This window comes from Biomphalaria glabrata, chromosome 2 (assembly GCF_947242115.1).
Source record: "Biomphalaria glabrata chromosome 2, xgBioGlab47.1, whole genome shotgun sequence".
In the NCBI taxonomy this organism is placed as follows: Eukaryota; Metazoa; Mollusca; class Gastropoda; family Planorbidae; genus Biomphalaria; species Biomphalaria glabrata.
This window is the reverse complement of record NC_074712.1, coordinates 22136779-22157367: the sequence shown is the minus strand read 5'-3', so window position 1 is coordinate 22157367 and position 20589 is coordinate 22136779. Positions and strand designations below refer to the sequence as shown.

At 32.2% G+C, this 20589-nt stretch overlaps 1 protein-coding gene across 5 annotated transcripts in view; it reads left to right on the top strand.

Moving 5' to 3' along the window:
• The window catches only part of LOC106057644 (uncharacterized), a 92858-nt gene that overhangs the window by 53543 nt on the left and 18726 nt on the right, over positions 1-20589 (top strand). For all 5 annotated transcript variants that reach the window (XM_056019644.1, XM_056019645.1, XM_056019646.1 and 2 more), the window contains 30 exons: positions 1000-1188; positions 1329-1580; positions 1882-2163; positions 2885-3100; positions 5144-5373; positions 5659-5899; positions 6093-6248; positions 6347-6502; positions 6819-6992; positions 7257-7337; positions 8543-8656; positions 9358-9487; positions 9597-9727; positions 10215-10433; positions 10648-10884; positions 11262-11389; positions 11937-12130; positions 12393-12520; positions 13396-13515; positions 14033-14173; positions 14414-14579; positions 14889-15125; positions 15244-15367; positions 16611-16782; positions 17072-17209; positions 17456-17551; positions 17675-17884; positions 18722-18831; positions 19045-19193; positions 20361-20463. In XM_056019644.1, coding sequence (XP_055875619.1) covers positions 1000-1188; positions 1329-1580; positions 1882-2163; positions 2885-3100; positions 5144-5373; positions 5659-5899; positions 6093-6248; positions 6347-6502; positions 6819-6992; positions 7257-7337; positions 8543-8656; positions 9358-9487; positions 9597-9727; positions 10215-10433; positions 10648-10884; positions 11262-11389; positions 11937-12130; positions 12393-12520; positions 13396-13515; positions 14033-14173; positions 14414-14579; positions 14889-15125; positions 15244-15367; positions 16611-16782; positions 17072-17209; positions 17456-17551; positions 17675-17884; positions 18722-18831; positions 19045-19193; positions 20361-20463 — 5024 coding nt within the window. The remainder of the gene's footprint in view (positions 1-999; positions 1189-1328; positions 1581-1881; positions 2164-2884; positions 3101-5143; positions 5374-5658; positions 5900-6092; positions 6249-6346; positions 6503-6818; positions 6993-7256; positions 7338-8542; positions 8657-9357; positions 9488-9596; positions 9728-10214; positions 10434-10647; positions 10885-11261; positions 11390-11936; positions 12131-12392; positions 12521-13395; positions 13516-14032; positions 14174-14413; positions 14580-14888; positions 15126-15243; positions 15368-16610; positions 16783-17071; positions 17210-17455; positions 17552-17674; positions 17885-18721; positions 18832-19044; positions 19194-20360; positions 20464-20589) is intronic.

The following is a 20589-nucleotide window of genomic DNA, read 5'->3' as shown; positions in this document are numbered from 1 at the left end:
TTAGGTATCACTAGTATTTGTGTGTTTTTAGGTATCACTAGTGTTTGTGTGTTTTTAGGTATCACTAGTATTTGTGTGTTTTTAGGTATTACTAGTGTTTTTGTTGTTGTAGGTATCACTAGTGTTTTAGTTGTTGTAGGTATCACTAGTGATTGTGTGGTTGCAGGAATGGATGTATAGAACAATGTTTTGCTATGTGTGTAAAATGTTTTCTTTCAATGCATATTACTCTTCTTATTTCTTCTATGAATGGTCCATGAAAATTTGATCCAAGATAAAAAGCAAATTTTTTATTTACTTCATTTACTAAATGTCAATGTCTGCATTGCTTATCAATAATGAATTGTGCTCCATTGCAAACAAATGGTGACTCTTTAAGAACTTATGGAAGTTCACTTATTTTCCAGAGACATGCTTGTCAGTGATTCATGTAGAGTAGAAGCCATCATATCTGTAGTTTATTAGATAAGATATGTATTTACTTTCCTTGAGAGATGCCAGGCACCCATTTGAGTTCAAATGGAAACGTTCTCAAATTTAGAGTAAATCTCTGTTTCCATCAGGACTCCTTGAACTACTCTGTGCTCTCCTAATTTATTTTTTAACAAGTTTTGGCACATACCTACAATGATCAATGGTTATCCTAGTCCAAATATCCTGCAGGAATTCAGGGAATGAGGGCAGGGGGTAGGGTTTGAACTCAGGGCCATTGTGATGACAGTCTGAATTGCAAACCACATGATCAGGTACCCATTATTGTTTGGTAAGATAACCTTGACAACCAAGATGGCTTTCTAATGTATGAGTTTTAAAAGACTTGCCTCATTTTTTATTTCTCAAAAGACACTTCTACTTGATTTCACTATGGGGATGATTATGCATGACTTTTCATCATGTCTGACCTTTTATATATGAATTTATATGTATGATCTAATATTTATGCCCTTTTAGTCTTATAAAAATGTGTATAGATAATTTTATTTATATTTAACTATGTAGGTGTACAGTGTAGTGACCCTGGTCAGCCATATTTAGGGTATCAAAACATTAGTGACTACAGAGAAGGTCAAAATGTCTTCTTTGCTTGTAAAAATCCTGGCTATGAACTGCAGCCTCCATGGCCTCTGTCTTGCATGTTTGATTCTTCTGGAGTCCCTAAATATAATGCAACTTTACCACGCTGTGTTGGTAAGAATTAAGTTTACTTTGCACTTTAATCATTTCAATATAGAGCTGGCAATAAACAGGATATCATCTTGTGCTGTACTCTAACTAACCTCCAAAATTGAGTTTCATTTGATATTCCCTTGATGCTATAAACTTTTCAGATGTAATAAAGCCAACTATAAGTAACTGTCCCACCAGCAGGCTGGTAGCCAATACTGGTCAGTCACTTTCAAGTATTGTACCTAGGCTGATTTACCAAGATAATGGTGGCATCAAGAGAATTACTGTTAGCCCTGCATACCCCTCCAGTAACTACTACATCCAGAGAAGTAGTGACACAAAGAGTTTTACATATACAGTTTGGGATCATGACAGCAACACAGAATCCTGTAACATAACAGTGGTTGGACGAGGTACAGTTACATACTATATTTGGATATGCCATAACAGAACAGTTTTGAAGTAATCTAAACTGATTTCAATTAAAAAAAAAAAAATTTCTGAAAAGTTTGATTGAATTTGAGCATTTTTTTTTTTTGGTGCTAATTGTCCAAGATTGGAATAAAACTATATTTTTAAAAGTTTTATCTTTGTGATACAATGACTCTAATTTTGTCAAAGAGACAATTTTTAAAAAGTTGATTATTAGAAAACAAATGTTTTAGCTAGAAGCTGTAAGACTTAATATTAGTTGTTTTTTTAATTTGTCAACAGATTACGTTCCACCAAACATATTTTGTCCTTCCTATGAATATAATTTTACCAACTCTTCCAACCTGATCACAACCAACTTCAATGCTAGCAATGTCATGGTGTCAGACAACATCACTCCAGCTAGCCAACTAGTGGTTACATTTTCTAGCCCTTCCTACACTTTTGACCCAAACAGAATGCTGTCCCCTTCATTCCCACCAACCCATTACCAAACTTTACAAGCCTTCGTCACAGATGAAGCTGGTAACTCAGCCTCTTGTATTTTTGGACTTTTCTACAAGCGTAAGTTCATTTATTAAGTGATTAGCGTTTTTAAAAAAGACTTTTTTTCCCCCTCCTAACCATATGTTTTCTGTTACCATGGCCCTGTCCCAAGGTCCTACACTAGTGTGCACATCTAAGCTTGCTGTTACTTTGGTCCTGTCCCAAGGTCCTACACTAGTGTGCACATCTAAGCTTGCTGTTACTTTGGTCCTGTCCCAAGGTCCTACTTTAGTGGGCACATCTAAGCTTGTGTTACTAGGCTTATGTTCCCATCACATTTTAAAATTTTGCCACAAAAATAAAAGTAGAGTATGAAAATAGATTTACTGGTTTAGCCATATACATAATTGAATCCTTTATACTGTGAAAACAGGTTTACCCAATTTGTTAAAAATTTTCTTTCTTTAATAGAGATAAATTTAGGTTTTATTTTTAGGGCCCCCTTGTTGTGGGAGGGACATTAAACATATGCAATGGTCTCTGCCATGATCTAAGGAACATTTATGCCAAGTTTTATCAGGAGTGGTCAAATGGTTTTGATTTCAATGTGGGACATACATACATTAATACATACATACATATGTCTTTCTATATTATATGTGTGTTTGTTTGTTTGTTTTCTGCAGAATCTAAGTGTAGCGCCCTTTTATTTTAATAACATATTTGTTTCTTATTGGTATTGTTGTTGTTTTTCAATAACTAAATATTACTTATATAATAAGCACATCTCTTTTTTCAGCCGACATTTGTAGTCCTTTTTCACTAAGAAAGAATCTGACTGGTACTACTGGTACACCTAACTGTACAACTAATGGTCCAGGGTACACTTGCACCATCACTTGTAAAAATGGCTATGGTCTGTATAGTGATATCACTAAAACATCCCAAACTATTAGCTGTTCTGGTCCTGGTCAACCATTCACACCAGATGCTGATGTCAAATGTATTGACAAAGGTAACATTTTCTTTTTCATTGTTTTGAAGAATATATGCCTCTGACTGAAATAAATCCATACATTTTCTTGAGATTTATAACTCTTGATAATCAAAATTATTAAAAGCCTTCATAATCCATATGTTTATTTATGAAATTTAAGCACATTTCTTATCAACAAAAGTATATAATGATATATTTAGTTTCCCTTTCAGACCTTGTAGTCTATAGGGTGGATGATGTAAAGGTTATCTGTTTAATTGACCTACAGTTAACGAGGGTGTCATGTGGCCAGGACAACGACCAACCACCTTTACTTTTTCCTAACTAAAGTCAGGTACCCATTTAGAGCTGGGTGGACTCAGAGGCGCCCAAAGATCCTGAAATTAAAAATCCCAGTCTTCACCAGGATTTGAACCTGGGACCCCTGGTTCGGAAGCCAAGCACTTTACCACTCAGCCACTTTGCCTCCTAAATGATTTAGCTGGAAAAAAATATTTAGGTTAAAGTTTCTTTGGGTATGCCACAGCTCTAACATTTGAATTAGTCTTTTTAAAGTAATTCTTACTGTCAAACTACAGCACATACTATAAAAATGCTGTCAATAAAACTGCAGACGCTACTGTTTCATTAGACATCAGTCTAAAAACATCAGAAGTAATTTTTCAAAAATCTCCCACTGTAATTTACGCAAATTACTGTGAATGACATTTCTCTTAATGTAGTAAATCATTTTATATATTTATAGAGAATAATATCCAATCATCTGTCATCATCAGAAGAAATAGATAGCTATCTGAACTTTAAGCTATCTGGAAAGAATCTCTATAAATATCCATGTCTATTAAGCATTTGTTCTAAATGGAATTTCTTTATGGCTCTGAGACCTGTATGCTAAATAGAAAGCATTTAAGGTTTCAGAAATATTTCCATTAAAAGAGCTTTTGCATATTTCTGGTTATAGGATTGCAAGACTATACTGCAAGTCATTATATTCAGGTGAATGTCAGTGTAGCCAATGGAGAGACTACTTATTGAGAGGCACTACTTATTGAGAGGCACTACTTATTGTAAGATAGCTAACCTGGCTTTAAAACCTATCTCTAATGACCAATGACCACATGCCAAAAGCAATTTTTTGTTGCTCTTCAAGAAGGACAATACAAAATTAAGTTAAGCAACTCCAAAATGCTTTAAAGATCAGCTCAAAATGGCTACTAAAAAAGTTGAAGATTTGTTACTAAAGGCTCATGGCCTTAAAGTTTAGACTCAAAGGAAAACTATGAATGAAAATATGTGCACAGAACTTAAATTGACAGCTGTGTTAGATGTGACAAAATCTGTAGGTCAATGTTGGGCCTGTGTTGACACTTGAAATGTTGCACTCTTCTTTAATCTTTGAACTCATAAACAGTGTCTTATCTTATCTTAGGAAATATCTATTCTATAAACAGTGTCTTATCTTATCTTAGGAAATATCTATTCTATAAACAGTGTCTTATCTTATCTTAGGAAATATCTATTCTATAAACAGTGTCTTATCTTATCTTAGGAAATATCTATTCTATAAACAGTGTCTTATCTTATCTTAGGAAATATCTATTCTATAAACAGTGTCTTATCTTATCTTAGGAAATATCTATTCTATAAACAGTGTCTTATCTTATCTTAGGAAATATCTATTCTATAAACAGAAACCTAATAGTGCTGGCTTTAAATATAAAGTTAGTTTTTCTATATTTATAAGATTACTGTTTTAAATATTAGCTAAGACAGGCATACAGTGTGCACATTATGGACCTAAAAGGATTATGTTTATACTTAAGGTATATTTTAGTGGCTGATAAACAAATAGGTTTCTTTGAAGTAAAGCACCTCCAGAATACTTAAATGACACTGTTAGTGAGATTCTGTATGTGTGTTTATGTCATATTTTAAGCTCAGATAAAATCTTTCACACTTTTTATCATTAGGTTGTGGCTAATTTTTTTTGCTTTAATGAAGCAATAATTTGTTTCCTTATCCTACTTTTTAATTAACTTCTGCCTATTTTTTTTTGTTTAGCTTCAGACTCCAGCAGAGCAAGTTATCACATGGTGTATAATTTTGTTTACAATGGGACTAATGTTAGCAACAGTTGCAGATCTAGTTATCAAAGTGTCATCCAAAATGTACTGAACAATTTAAATTTGTATAAAAATATCACAAAGCCTTGTGAAGTAAATAGCAATCAGCCAACTCAGACAGCCAAAATAGAGTTAGGACAGATGAATATTGATGAGAAACAGCAACTGGTAATTATACAAATCTCGAAGTTCAAGTCTAGATAAGTAAGATAAGCAATGGGGGGAAATATACCATCACAATAAAGCAATATCATTCGTAAAGTTAAACTTGTTTTTTTTTTTTTTATAAAAATATTTGTTTCTTAATGTCACACATATTTTGGATCAATGGTAATTACATTTCAAAACAATAAAACTAGCCAATTAGTATTAAACTAATTTTAGAAAGTAATGCTTTTCTATTTTGTACTAACTCAGTAAATTGTTAGCTTTACTTTTTTTTTCTGTATTTAGATACAGGTCCAGTATTTGATCAATTTTGACAGACAGGGATGGCCAAGTTATGCCTTCTGTGCAGCAGTTATAGAACCTTTCTTTAACAATTTGTGTCATTGGTATCCTCTTTTATGTGACTTTACACCTCTGCAGTGTGAACATTTTACTTTTGTTAATCAAACTAAAAACTTCAGTTTCTTCTGTCCTGATCCATCAAACAAGCTAATTGTTGATTCTGTAGCAACTGAAGGATATTGCTGTAAGTGGGATTATGATGTTACATGAAATTTATTTTGAGTATTAATATTTTTATAGAGCATCTTTCATGCTCCTATAGTATTTTTGCATTATACATTTACTTTTACAACTAGTTGAAGTTTTTAGTTATTACTTTTTATTATTATACTTAGAAACTATATGAATTCTAGTTTTAAACTTGATTACTTTTGTAGTGGGCTGTTTGGAAGGAACTTATAGAGTGAATGATAAATGTTTCCCATGTCCACGGGGTACATTCTCTAATGGATCTAATGCTTCCCAGTGTACTAAATGTCCACCCAATACTTCAACATACACAGAAGGAGCCATTACGGATAAAGAGTGTGTTGGTAGGTAACACGTTGAACATAGAATCAAGTTTTACACATTTTCTTTAAATTAAGTGAAACTAACAACTCTAAATCATACCCTGAAACTTCCATTACAGCTGAGTGCGTTTCTGGTTCCTTTTCCTCTTCTGGTCTACCCCCGTGTCAACTGTGTCCCAAGAATACATATTGGGCAAATGCAACAACATGTTTGGCATGTCCTGATAAGTATTTGACCTTATCTAATGGAACACATAGAAGAGAGCAATGTCGAGGTATCTGCACAGAATTCAATGTTAGATTAATAGACTTGAACTTAAAACAATAAAAGTTTGAAGTTGATCAATAACTACTACATTAGTTATAATCATTTTATTTTTACTTAAGAGACAAAATGTGTTTTCTAATTAACTGTATGTTTACTAAATTATTGTATATTTACTATATATAATTATTTTTACTAAATTATTGTATGTTTACTAAATATAACTATGTTTACTAAATATAACTGTATGTTTACTAAATTATTGTATGTTTACTAAATAACTATGTTTACTAAACAAATGTATGTTTATTTGATATTTCTTCTAGCTATTTGTCCAGTAGGCTATTTTAATGAAATTGATGGACATGTTGATTGTAAGCCATGTCCCAAACATACATACTCTGACAAAGAAGGTATGACCAGCTGCATCTCATGTGACTCAGACACTGTCACCCTTAGTGATGCCAGCACCAGCGTGACACAGTGTTTGACCTTGACATGTGAGTTAGATAATAATTTTATATTTGAAACATTAGCTCGAAAGTTTATTTGGAATTATGAAATTTACACTGTTGTTCATAGATTTTTTTTCTGAAGTGATAAGATACTAATCTATATGTAAACTTTTTGTTTCCTTATTATTTAGGTGCATATTTTACTATAATTATAAAGATGTTTAATACTAGATGTAAATTCTAATATTAATAAAACAACCCTAAAGATATAGTGCTTGATAAATGTATTCATACTCTCTTCATATACAGCAACCAATTGTTTCAACAGCTGTCGGAATGGAATGTGTCGCTCTTTATTTCCCCATGTCTATTCATGTGTCTGCAATGACGGTAACAGATTTTTAATTAAAGAGACTCATACAAACAAATTACAAACATATTTTTTTCTTGCATTAGGAAGTGTATTATAATGATGATCTGAATATTCAATCCTTGCTTGATCTTTTTTTCAAATCTTAGTTTTACTGTTACGTTTATTTATGATATAATAACCTTTACTCTAATTTTTCATGTTTATTTCTTTTATATTGTGTATCTTTCATGCTTATAACATGTCCACTCTTGTCTCTTTTGTGGACAGGTGGGAGTAGGGGTATTTATGTGCTCATCAAACACAACACAGCTTGAACCAGGTTTTGAACTCGAGCCCCACAATGTTATATACTTAACTAATTTGCTTTGACAAGACTATGTGACTATGTGTGAGGCCTGAATAGCAGACAGTCTGTGACTATGTGTGAGGCCTATATAGCAGACAGTCTGTGACTATGTGTGAGGCCTGAATAGCAGACAGTCTGTGACTATGTGTGAGGCTTGAATAGCAGACAGTCTGTGACTATGTGTGAGGCTTGAACAGCAGACAGTCTATGTGTGAGTCCTGAATAGCAGATAGTCTGTGACTATGTGTGAGGCTTGAATAGCAGACAGTCTATGTGTGAGTCCTGAATAGCAGACAGTCTGTGACTATGTGTGAGGCTTGAATAGCAGACAGTCTATGTGTGAGTCCTGAATAGCAGATAGTCTGTGACTATGTGTGAGGCTTGAATAGCAGACAGTCTTTGTGTGAGTCCTGAATAGCAGACAGTCTGTGACTATGTGTGAGGCTTGAATAGCAGACAGTCTGTTACTATGCATGAGTCTTGAATAGCAGTCTGTGATTATGTGTGAGGCTTGAATAGCCAACAGTCTGTGACTATGTGTGAGTCCTGAATTGCAGTCTGTGACTATGTGTGAGTCCTGAATTGCACTCTGTGACTATGTGTGAGGCATTAGACCCTCTTCTAGTGTTACTTTCACTCTATCCCTGGCATTGATGAATCTTGTTTAGTATTCAGAGAGAGTATTTCTTGGTGTATTCTCCCTGCACATATTATATACACAGCTTTCTTTAGTAGTACCAAATCAGTCTATTTATGTATACTTTTATTTATTGGTATGCTAAAAACTAAGATCTACATTTGTTAACTTATGTATAAAGTCTGATACACACTTAACATAAACTTTCATAAAATACAGGGATTAATTTTTTCTTGCAGGTTTTACTGGTGAAAATTGCACTGAAGCATTTGATCCATGTCAATCAACACCTTGTCAAAATAATGGTACATGTACCAGCAGCAATGCTAACTTCACATGTTCCTGTCTTCCAGGTAAAAAAAAATTTGAGTAATTTCTGCAATTAATAGTTTTGGGGAAAAAGCAGATATAATTTTTTTTTTTAATTGATATGGCCATAATGTATTTTCTAATTTGTAAATTCTATCCATTTCAAGTTGTTGATATGCTTACAATTATTTTCTGCAGCCATATTGTTTGGATAGTTCAAACTAAACTACTAAAGGAGCATAAGACAAAATTTGAGTAGAAGTCTTGAGTAGAAGCTTATTCTAATAAACATTAAATGAAAATTTTACTGAGAATGTAAGAAAATAACTGTTATAACATTGGAAAAAATAAAGTAAATTAACACTAGATTTGCTTAGAAATTAAATGAAAAAAAGGTCTCATAAAAAGAAGAAAAAAAATTCAGAACAGACATTATTTTTTGTTTGTTACAGAGTTTTATAATATGCAGGCAGATGCTGAATAATAAGCAGCTTTGTAGGATGCCAACTGTTTTTGGAAACTAGACATATAATTGCACATAGAAAATAATTGTGTTAGTTGTCCAGTTGTCTTGACTCTGATAATCTTCTGTAAAGGTTAAGAGTCAAAACCTTTTTTGCCCAAACGATATATACTGTAGAATAAGAAGCACTACAAAACAAAAAATATTAATGTCCTTGTTGATTTTGTATATACCAGTATATGTATGAGCTCTGGCATTGTATAGAATTCTATTCACATCCAGGAACCACTGGACCAACATGTGAGACAATCCTGCCAACCTGCACTCCAAATTCTTGTTCAAATAGTGGATCTTGTGAAAACCTCATCAGTATGTCAAAGTGTCACTGCTTTCAGGGTTATAAAGGTCAAAGGTCAGTCATACTGAAACTTTAGGAATTCTGTTTCACAAAGAATGTTCAAGTTTGTTGCTTTTTAATATGACAGTTTTTTTTTCTTAAACCTAATTCTAAACTATTTCAGATGTGAAATAACAGAAGATCTTTGCAGATCTCAGCCTTGTGCCAATGGTGGTGTTTGTATCTCATTAGGCCTAAGATATGTCTGCAACTGTACTGATGGTTGGACTGGTGTCAACTGTAATCTGAATATTGGTGGGTAGCTCTGAACACAATCTATATTATCAACTTTACATCTTTAAATAACACTAATAATAATAATCTTTATTATCCATGAGGAAATTTGTTTTACTATTGTGAATTACAAATAGCGCTACATTATAAGAGCAAACAATTTATACCATAGCACACAAAATGTATCTTCATACCACAGTTTTTCATAAACATTAGTTGTGAAATTATCAATCTATACTACACATTTGTTTCTATAATCTAAATTCTATTCTCATTATTACTGTGTATTAGGAAAACATGCATGCTTACATTTAATCATTTTTCATTTGAAATCTCAATCTCATGGCTGGCAGCTTAGTTACATGAAACGTGTTTTGAACTGTCAAGTTTTTCTTTCTAAGAAGTTGAATTGCATCTAAGCATTCAATACAAGATAATTTTCCAGTTAATTTTTTTTTCTTCGCATAATGGAATGAGCTTCTTTAGTAATTTTTTTTTGTGTTAACAGATGACTGCTTTGCTCGACCCTGTCGAAATAATGGAACTTGTCTTGATGGTCAAGGTGTATCTAATTGTAACTGTGCTACAGCCCTGGGCTATGAAGGCACATATTGTGAACAACGTAAAACTTACTGCAATTCTGTCAACTGTGGACCAGGAGCAGTTTGTGTAGAAGATGAAATCAATTCTACATACATTTGTGTGTGTGATGAAACAACACAATATAGTCAGTTCCTTTGTCATTTAAATAAGAGTTGACTTTCAAACTAACTTTAAGTCTAATCAGAATGTTTGAGTTGAAAAAAATTTTTTATAGCTCATATAGTAATAAAAAAAAAAGTTAAAAACCTAATTAGAAGTAGATGGATAAAAGACTTGAAACTTGATGAAGTTTGGGTCTCAATGTAAAATGTATTGTTACAGTTTCTATTTTATTTCAGATTCATCCTCCAAGTCCTGTGTTCCCAAAGATTTCTGTGCATCAAATCCCTGTCAAAATAATGGTAGATGTTTCCCCACGGCTACTTCCTATCAATGTCAGTGCACGGCAGGCTATGAGGGCTCGCAGTGTCAACACAATACTGACGACTGTAAGAACTTTCCTTGTAAAAATGGAGGGTTGTGTTTGGATGGTCTCAACTCCTTCACCTGTAACTGTAATAACACAGGATATGAAGGTACCGTAGATACTAACTTAAGGAGAAACATTGCAAAATATATCACAATTATTTTATTCAATATGTATACGTTAATCCACCAATTTCAGTTGTGCAACAGCCCAAGGAAGACCCTGGACTAATTTTTTTTTTCTTAAACTAGGATTTTTTGTTGAGTATGATAGACATAAACCTTTCAGTCAATACATGCTACATCTTTTACAAGAAAATATTTAATAGTTCAAACATTTTCATAGCATTATCATTTATTTTTAGGGCTAACCATTAGAAACTTAAATGAGTTAGAAATAAATGTTTCTAAAAAGCACTATTATTTCACAATTTCAATAAATTCTAAATTACTTTGAATAGTCTGCATGTTTTCCCTCCTGTTTCAGGCTCTTTCTGTGACAGTAAGATCAATTATTGTTCAAGAAATCCCTGTCAGAATGGAGGTCAGTGTGTGAATCTTATCCATGGCTATCAATGTCATTGTCTTGCTGGGTGGACAGGAAACAATTGTTCAGTAAGCTATATTTTTGTATTTCTAGCCTATACAACTAATAACTACACATCACATGGCCTATTATATGTTATAAGAGTCAAGTCAGAGCAAAAACCATTCACCAATGAAAAGACACAGTGGCTAGGAACAAAAGTCTGGATCTTCACCTCTCTCTCTATCTCTCTCTCTCTCGGAAGAGCCCACATCTGTTGGCTTATTTGATCACAACCCTTTAAGGGACAGTTTCATCACATTCTTACGCTGTAGCCACACTGACTTGAGAAAACGAAATGTCCGATTATCTTCACCTGCTATGAAAATTATCTTGCTCCATCTTAAGATTCATTGAGCTTTTGCTTTTAAAAGTAGGGTGGTTGGTCACGGTTTTGGATACATAATGCCCTTACAGGTTGTTGGCCTTAGAAAGGTGTGATCACTCTTTAGCTGCTCCCTAGCCCTTAAGTGGCTGTTAATTATTATTGTTATTATTTTATTACTGTTATTGTTATTATTTTTATTATTATATGTCTATTTAAATCACCCACCTAACAAAATGTCTTATTTCCAGGTCAATATTAATGATTGTGACTCTCAACCTTGTCTCCATAATGGTCAATGTAATGATTCTATTAATGGTTACACATGCCAGTGCCCTAGTGGATGGACTGGCAAAAACTGTGAAGAGGAGATGGATCAGTGTGCACTGCAACCTTGTGGGAATGGAGCTAGTTGTCTACAATTGTTTAATGACTTTTTTTGCAGGTAGGTAATTACTTAGATTTAGGAACATTGAATGTAACAGGCAGCCTACACTTTGAAAGTTTTCAGTTTGATTACATTGAAGGAGATTTAAATCCAATCACACATACAATAAAACCAGACAGTTCTAGAATAAACACTTTTAAAGAAAAAAATGTCCCCTCTACTAGTGTATTGAATTTATTTGTCCTAATGGTTTAATTTAAAAAACTAATGTTACTAAATGATGTTAATAACATTTTCCTAACCTTTGGTATCTATTCAGTTGCAAATCCAACACATTTGGTAAGAATTGTAGCCTTAGTGCTTCTGTTTGTCAAGTAACAAAGCCATGTATGAATAGTGGGACTTGTCTTGAGCACAATGGAGATGTGCTTTGTGACTGCCCAATAAGTAAGTGTTGTTGAAATGTAGCTGTTAATGAGATATATTTAGGCAAGGAGCTTAATTACACAGTCACAATTTTAATATATATATATACAGGGCTTTTTTTTTGTGACGGTGTGCACTGGTACGGCATGCCGGCACCTTTTTGAATGTGGGGAAAATATTATATTATATATATATATGAGAGAGAGAGAGAGAGAGTGCTTTGTTGTTTGTACACACAAATGATGAGAGGTATAGCCCATCAAGTTCTTCTCCAATTTAATATCATGTTACCTTAACTTTTTTTTCAATGGATGTTCAGTTAGTAACTTGCAATTGTTGATACTTTTGTTGGCCAAGTAGGTTAGGAGGTATAGTAGTTGTTAAAGGACAGCTAGAAGTACTAGTTTCTAGAGCTTAGTCTTGACAAATGACATTGGCACAAGCTCTGAGATCTTGCTTCCTTTCAGCATTTTGATGTCATGAATATTCATTAGAAGCATGTTCATTGGGGGAAAAAAGATCAATATCAAATTGTAATGTAAAGAAAAGGAAGCTGAAAATAATACAACCTACCATGTTCTCATAGTCTTAGTCTAGGATTTCATCCTGTGGAACATTTTCTCTGGTTGATTTTATTACCTTTTCATTAAGTGTCATTAGCTGAAAATTAATTGTTTTTAAAGTATAATTTTCATTTAAAATAAAGCAAGAATTAATTTATTGAAAGTAAAATAGAAAGGACAGTTTCCCTTTCAGATTTTGTGATCTTTATGTAAAGGTCATTTGTTTCTGTGGCCTACAGTTAACGAGTGTGTCATGTGGCCAGCACAACTACCAATTTTTTTTTTAAACTGACATGAAAAATATTGCTAAATATAAATGTGTATGTATTCTAGGCTACACTGGAGATAGGTGTGAATTACAGAAAAATTTCTGCTCCAATGACTTGGGTGTATGTTTAAATGGCGCACAGTGTCAGTCAAAGTTAGATGGCTATCAATGTCAGTGTCATAAAGGTCAGTTAGAGCAAGGGCCTCAACAAATTACATTTAACAGCCAGCCTAACAATAACTTTGATCTTTTTTTTAAATATTCTTTTACATGCTTTTATTATTTATCTTCACTTTCCTGTCTGTCTGTCTGGACTTTTTTGGTTTAAACAAAAAATAGTAATTTCAAAATCCAGGCAGTAGTATATTACAACACATGTCACAAAAAAGACTAGCATACAACCAATGTCTGGTATAACTTGATCTAGTTAGTGGGTTGGCAGAAAGGTGAAACTATGAACTACATTCTGTGTGTGAAGGCATAAAGTCACTGTGTTTTTATCATCCATAGTTTTCTGTTTACCTTCATTGAGTTGCCCCCTTCTTTGTTTACTTTATACAATTTTCATTTGCATAATTTACTCTTCCTTTATTAAGTGCATTCAAACAATCTTGTCTTCTTTGTGTCATCTTGTCTTCTTTGTGTCATGTTGTGTATTGGACGTGATCAAGTGAGTTGTATTGTAATGAATGTCTCCCACAGGATACACTGGAAATAATTGTGAAATCAACATTAACTCTTGCAACACTGCCAACTGTGTGTCTGGTTCCAACTGTATTGACATGGAGGACAGAGCTTACTGTAGATGTCCTCTTTCTAGAGAAGGACAGTTGTGTGATCAAAGTAATTTCAATACCTTTTTAAATTTTAATAAATAATTTCAAATGTATAAATTCAGTAAAATTTATAAATGTTACATAGTTTTAATTAATAATTACAAAATTCTCATTTGTGATTCAGTATTTTTTATTGCCTCAGAAATAGTTGTTAATAAAATGTGTAAGAAAAAAATAATATTTTACTGATGCAATCATATAAAGAAATATAATCCACCTAAAGAAAGGGAACTATGATTTATTTTAGATTGGAATCAGGACTTTGATCTCTTCTTTGATCAGCAACAGAAAAATGCTATGGCTTATCTTCCTTATCCTATAACTCTAAGTAGTACATCATTCAGTTTAGCTTTTTGGGTTCAATTTGGAAAGAGGGGAGATACAGGAACACTCATCTCTATCTTTAAAGTTCCGTAAGTAGAACATTTTTTTTAACAAATAGAATAAATTGCATAACATTTTAAAAGATTACAAAATGTTAGCTTTGATATTGTTTTAATGTGGTCTTTTAGTGGTACATGATATAAAAATATTTAAGGAGATCTAAGAATTTTTCAAACAATTATCTGAATATGAGAACTTAACTGTAAGTTACTTATTCAGCCAAACTCAAAGAAAAAAAACTAACTGTCAATTAGCAATCATTGAACTTTACATTTTGAAGGAATGGAACATTTGTATTTGAAATCATTTTTCTTTTCTTATTATTTCTTCTGTTACAGAAAATCTAACAGTTTGAAAAACAAAACTCCATTCTTATGGATTGATGAGACATCTGTTTACTACAATGACAATGAAACCAGTACAGTCACAATTAAACATGACATTAACTATCATGAGGATGGCAAGTGGCATTATCTAGTGGTCAATGTGAATGGTGCCACAGGGGAATTACATTTCATCGTTGATGTGGTCAGCAGTTTGCCTGCCAAGATTTCAAGAGTGTCTTTCAATCTCAAGTATGTTTTTCAGATACACTGCAGACTTTATAGAATTAGATTCTTCATAGCATTTATTTTGTTTCAAATAGGTTTTAAAAAGAAAATAAACATCTTGGAATTCCTTTCTGCTTCTTAGTTTGTGGTTTGTGCTGGGAAGCAGCTATGATCCTGTCAGTGATTCTGTTGTGGCTGGACAAGGTTTCTATGGCAAGTTGTCACATTTGACAGTCTATTCACGAGAGCTACTACATCGAGAAGAGGTAAAGAGTTCTTCCTTATAATTACCTCAGAATTTCATTGTCTAACACATACATACACATTGCCAACATCCAGGTTCAAGTCTGGTGGAAGTCTAAAATGAAATAGCTATAATAAAATACAATGACTATGCCTAATGACAATGTATCACCCTATGAAAAAAACAAACAAATGAATGTAAAAATTGCAAAGAATTTTGTTAGGAAAAGAAAAGCTGTTCTACTGACCAGTTCTAAAATACAAGGGCAATGTTTTCAAAAAGACAGAATGTGGTTCAAGGTTACTTTGAGTTCAGTTAGCTACATTTGGTTTTAACTCAAATACAATGAAATATTTCTTACTAATTGAATCATTGCACTTGAAGAAACTATTATTATAGTTTGAACTATTTATTCTTTATAAGACAATTATATTTAAAAAAAAAATATTTTATTGCCTGAGTTGATTGACTTCTTTCAAACCTGCACCATATTACAGCAAAGATGAATAATTTGTTTATGTTATCATGCTACACATATTTTTGTGTCTCTCAATAAAAACAATTTATAACTGAAAAGATATGATTTTTATTTCTTTTAGTTTAACACTGATAGAGCTTACAAGTATCATACACATTAGCTTACAAGAATCACACACATTTCTATTTGTCTGCTACTACCTTTCAAACATTTGAATTTTTAAAATGTTTATTACTTTTATTATTGTGTATTATATGGTGAAATGTGTTATTCTTGGGTATAGTTATCTCATAAATAAAATAAAATAAAAAGCTGTCTGCATATTGACTGCTGGCTTCTAGACAGAAATTCTGCTGCGCATATTTGTTTAACATTATTTTAATTTTACAGAAAACAAAAAATTAAATTTAAAAACGTATTACATGGTGGTCTTCAAAGTTTTTTTCTTGTCTTATGGATAAGAGAGCTCACTGTTACCTAAAGGCTGCAAATATTCACAGTGTAATAACATAGAAGTAGTTCAAGTTAATTTTAAAATCTAACCCTTAAAAACATTATTGACATTTATTGATCAAATTTATTATACTTTTCCTTATTTTCAGCTTTCCAGTAATTTGAAATATATATTTTGTAGATTACCTGTATTAAACAAATATATGTTATATTATGTGTTAGCTTACTGTTAACATTGTAAGTTATTATTTATAAACAACAAAAGTTGTGAAGATTGGTGAAATTAAATATAAGCATTGTATTTTTGAGTAATATGTGTATTGTGTTGTTTCAGGTAACAATTGAAGGAAATAACAATGTCTCTGCCTTATTTTCTAACTCCATTTTGAGGTGGAGCTCAGAGTTCAGGTATTCTGTTGGAGTCAGAAGAATGACTCCATCACTGGCAGATAAAAGTTGCCAATTTGGATTTACTAACTATCCTGTGTGTGATATATATGAAAAAGGTAAGTGCCACAATTTATTTTTCTATATTAATAAAAGGACAATTGCTAAGATTTTGTTTAAATTTTATAACTATTTTACCTCAAGTTGTTGTCTAAACATTTAATGTGTACCATTAATGTACACTACTGTTTAGCCCAAAAATAGCATTTGCTGAGTTCTTTTGAAAATGTTCACCACACATTATTCTAGTATTATTAAATGATATGGAATTCTTTTTTTAAAAAAGGAGGCTTATTTGTTTAAAAAATATTTTAAACATATTGACTTATGACACTTTTACCTGGCCAGGCAAAAATAAAGTAGCTGTTGTCAGTGGTTCCTGTCCAGATGATATTCTGCAATACAGTGCAAGTCGTTTAACAAAGGTTTCTTGGAAGTCACCAGTATTCACTGGTCAAGCAACAGTAAACTCATCAATAGTTTCAGGTAACAGTTCTACCAATCAACTGGCTTTACAGTGGAACTAACTCCAGAAGATCAGTTTAGCTTTTTAGAACATTTTGAATTCTAATTTTTTGCTACATCAAATCTCACTAAATCTTTTGACAAATTATTGAACAGCAAATAGTATTTATTTAAAAAAGGAAATAATAATTTACTATTAGTATGTTACTTTTGTATGTGTTTCTAATGTTTTTAGATATTTTAAACCAGTTTTGTTTTGTTTCACAGGGGACATTTTTGTTTGGGGTAAATATCCAGTCATTATACAAGCTTCAAACAATGATGGAAATACTGCTCTGTGTATTTTTAATATTTATGTTCAAAGTAAGTTTTGTATTATACTTTCAAGAAATAAGATCTAGATTCATAATCAAGTATAATTTTTTTTCTCAACTTCATTTTACATTGACCCTGCAACTCCTTAAGTGTTTGTCATCTTTGTTTCAGATGATCAATGTGAGACTCCAGACAAGCCTGCTAATGTGGAAGTGCTCCAGTGTTCTCCTAGTCTTTATGAAAACTACAAACAGTGTGGGGCTACTTGTATCAATAACACAGCCCCATCAATACCAAGCCCACTAATACATACTTGTGGTCCAGTAGGCAACTGGGATCCACTTCATAAGTTTGATCCTTATAGAATATCACCCTGTGGAGGTAAATATACTGTTCAGTAATCAATACACTTCAAACTGTTCACAAATGTAGTTGAAGCTTTAAGGTTGACATGACCTAGAAGAAAGTGTTGGTAGTTCTGTTCTACAGTGGTTGGGCTAAGTCAGTGTTTCTAAACAAAAAGATGTTATGTAGCTATGTCAGATCTCATTCCCAGCTAGCTAGAGAGACTGGGAGAGCATTTGAAAACTATTTCCTACATTTTGATATGTAGCAATCCTTTTTCCTGGTTTCCACAATGCATATTTCATCACAATAAAAAAGCTCTGGTCAAATGAAGTAAATAAAGAAAGGGGGGGGGGAAGATGCTGAAGACATTTGAGCCATGTGGCAATGTCTAAAATGAGTTTGATCATCATAAGATCATTATTTTGTATTAAGCAACATGTCTTGCAGTGGACATGCTAAGTCACAAAAAAAGATGTCACCAGAACGATAGACGTGCACTTCTGGAGTATTAACCTTTCTGACATGAAAAAAAAATGCTTAGAATAACATTGGTTGTCACCTGCGAGAAAACATTTTGAATCAATCTTTTACAGTAAAAAAGCACATATTTGGAAAGTAAAAAGATGTGTTATTTATTTAATGATTACATTTTTTAATCAATTGGTTATTATGTCCTTTTTACTTGTACAATGTTCAACTTTGGATTTATAAGGACAATGGAAATACAAAGCATTTATGTCCCTTTAACAACAAAAAAATATTATGACCTTCTTTGGTTGCCCTCCCCCCCCCCCCCACACACACACCTTGAGAAATGCAGAACTAATTGTTTTGAATATTATAGAAATGATGTGTCATTCTATCCCACAGCTATTAGCCAGCCTAAGAATCAACTTATTATAAGTATGATGTACACTGTGCCAACAACTGAATGTGGACCAGTTCGTAGTACATTAATTGCTGAACTTCTCAAAACACAAGTACACACTTTCATTCATCTCTAAATAGCTAAAAAGTTAAACATTGTCATTGTTGGTGTTAAAAAAAAATTGATTATACTTTGTTTATTATAGTCAATTGATAATGATGGAGTATGTTTGTGTCTGAACTAGTCAACAAAATAAAATTTTGTGTGTGTGTGTACTGGACTAGTCAACAATTTTTTTTTTTAAATAAGTTTTTTTTTTCCCCAGAGAATGTTAAATTCTCAATGGGACCAAGTCTGTCTCACAAGCAACTGCTCTGACACAATCATTTCAGTCAACTGCTTGAACAATCGCAGGAAGCGTCAGACCTCACATTCCATGAACCTTGAAGCTATTCTTACCTTAAATGATATACTGTAAGTCATAGCACCACAGCTAGGTACACGATAATACAAACTATTTGTATCCCTCTAAGGAAAATTATGGCAAAAAAATTTGTTTTTTTAATTCAGAAAAAATTATTGTTTTTTAATGTTAGAAAATCTTCATTTATCTTAAAGTTCTGTGTCTGCCTCTTTGTTTTTCATGGCATGTGTCCTTGCAGGAAAGACTTTTAATGTGAGGATTTTGTGAAACTTGGCCATACCAATGGAGTTCAATCTTCTGGAGGCCATCAATAATTTAAAAATCGTGCCCCAATTTTCTACATCTATGAAATGTTTCTTAATGTATCCATGACTAGGAAGTGCCTTAGCCTGATTATTGAGTTGAGGATTACATTTGTCATTTACTACTTTAAATGTTTTTTAAAACATTTTAAAAATATATTTGCTGTAGAATAAATAATGAATCACCTTTACTACACTTACAACAATGAAATTACAATAGATTTAAAAATCAGTTTATTTCATTTGCAACAATTATTTTACATGCAAAATAATTTGGGGCATTAATTGTTTTAATAAATCATGAAATCAAAATATGATTTACCCTTTCATTTTTTAATAACTCAAATATATACATAGTCACAAAATATGATTGTACTGGCTGTTTTACAAACACAACTATTTTGTTGTGTTACTGGTGATGGATGTCTGCAAAATGGGAGGAACTTAGACAAATATCAACAATGGAAGTTAGATATCAGCAGGGGATATTTTATACATACATAGATACATACACAAGCTGTCCAAAGTTATTTGTAGCTAATTAAAAGAAATGTTTTGACACAAAACAGTAATCATAAAAATATACTTTAGTGACATCTTAATAAATCTCAACATTTGAAAGTTAAAAACAATATTAGCATTCTACACTTTGATCAACATATGTTTAGTTATTATTAAGATAACTAATAAGATAACTAATGTTTACTTATTATTAAGATTAATTGTAGACTGTAATGGTTTATACTTAGTTACATTCAAATGATGTTTATTTCTCTGTTTTTACATGAAATAAAATATGTTTTTGTTGTACTCCTTTAGTTTTAATCATAACATTTTTCTTACAATATGTTTTTTTTTCATATTGTTAAAAACATATGAATTACAAGCAAAATATCTGTTTATTATATTTGCTAGCAATCAAGTATCAAGGCGTGATGATCCCAGTATTAAACAACAGACTGAAGAATTATACAAAAATCTGATACAACAGATGACTAACAATGTTTTTAATTATTCTGTAAGTTTAGTTTTGAAAAAAAAAATTTTCTTTTCATTTTACCTAAAATTAATAAAGAAACATAATTTACTCATATATAAACCATTACAAACTTAAAATTATTCTCCCACTATCATAGAGTCCACC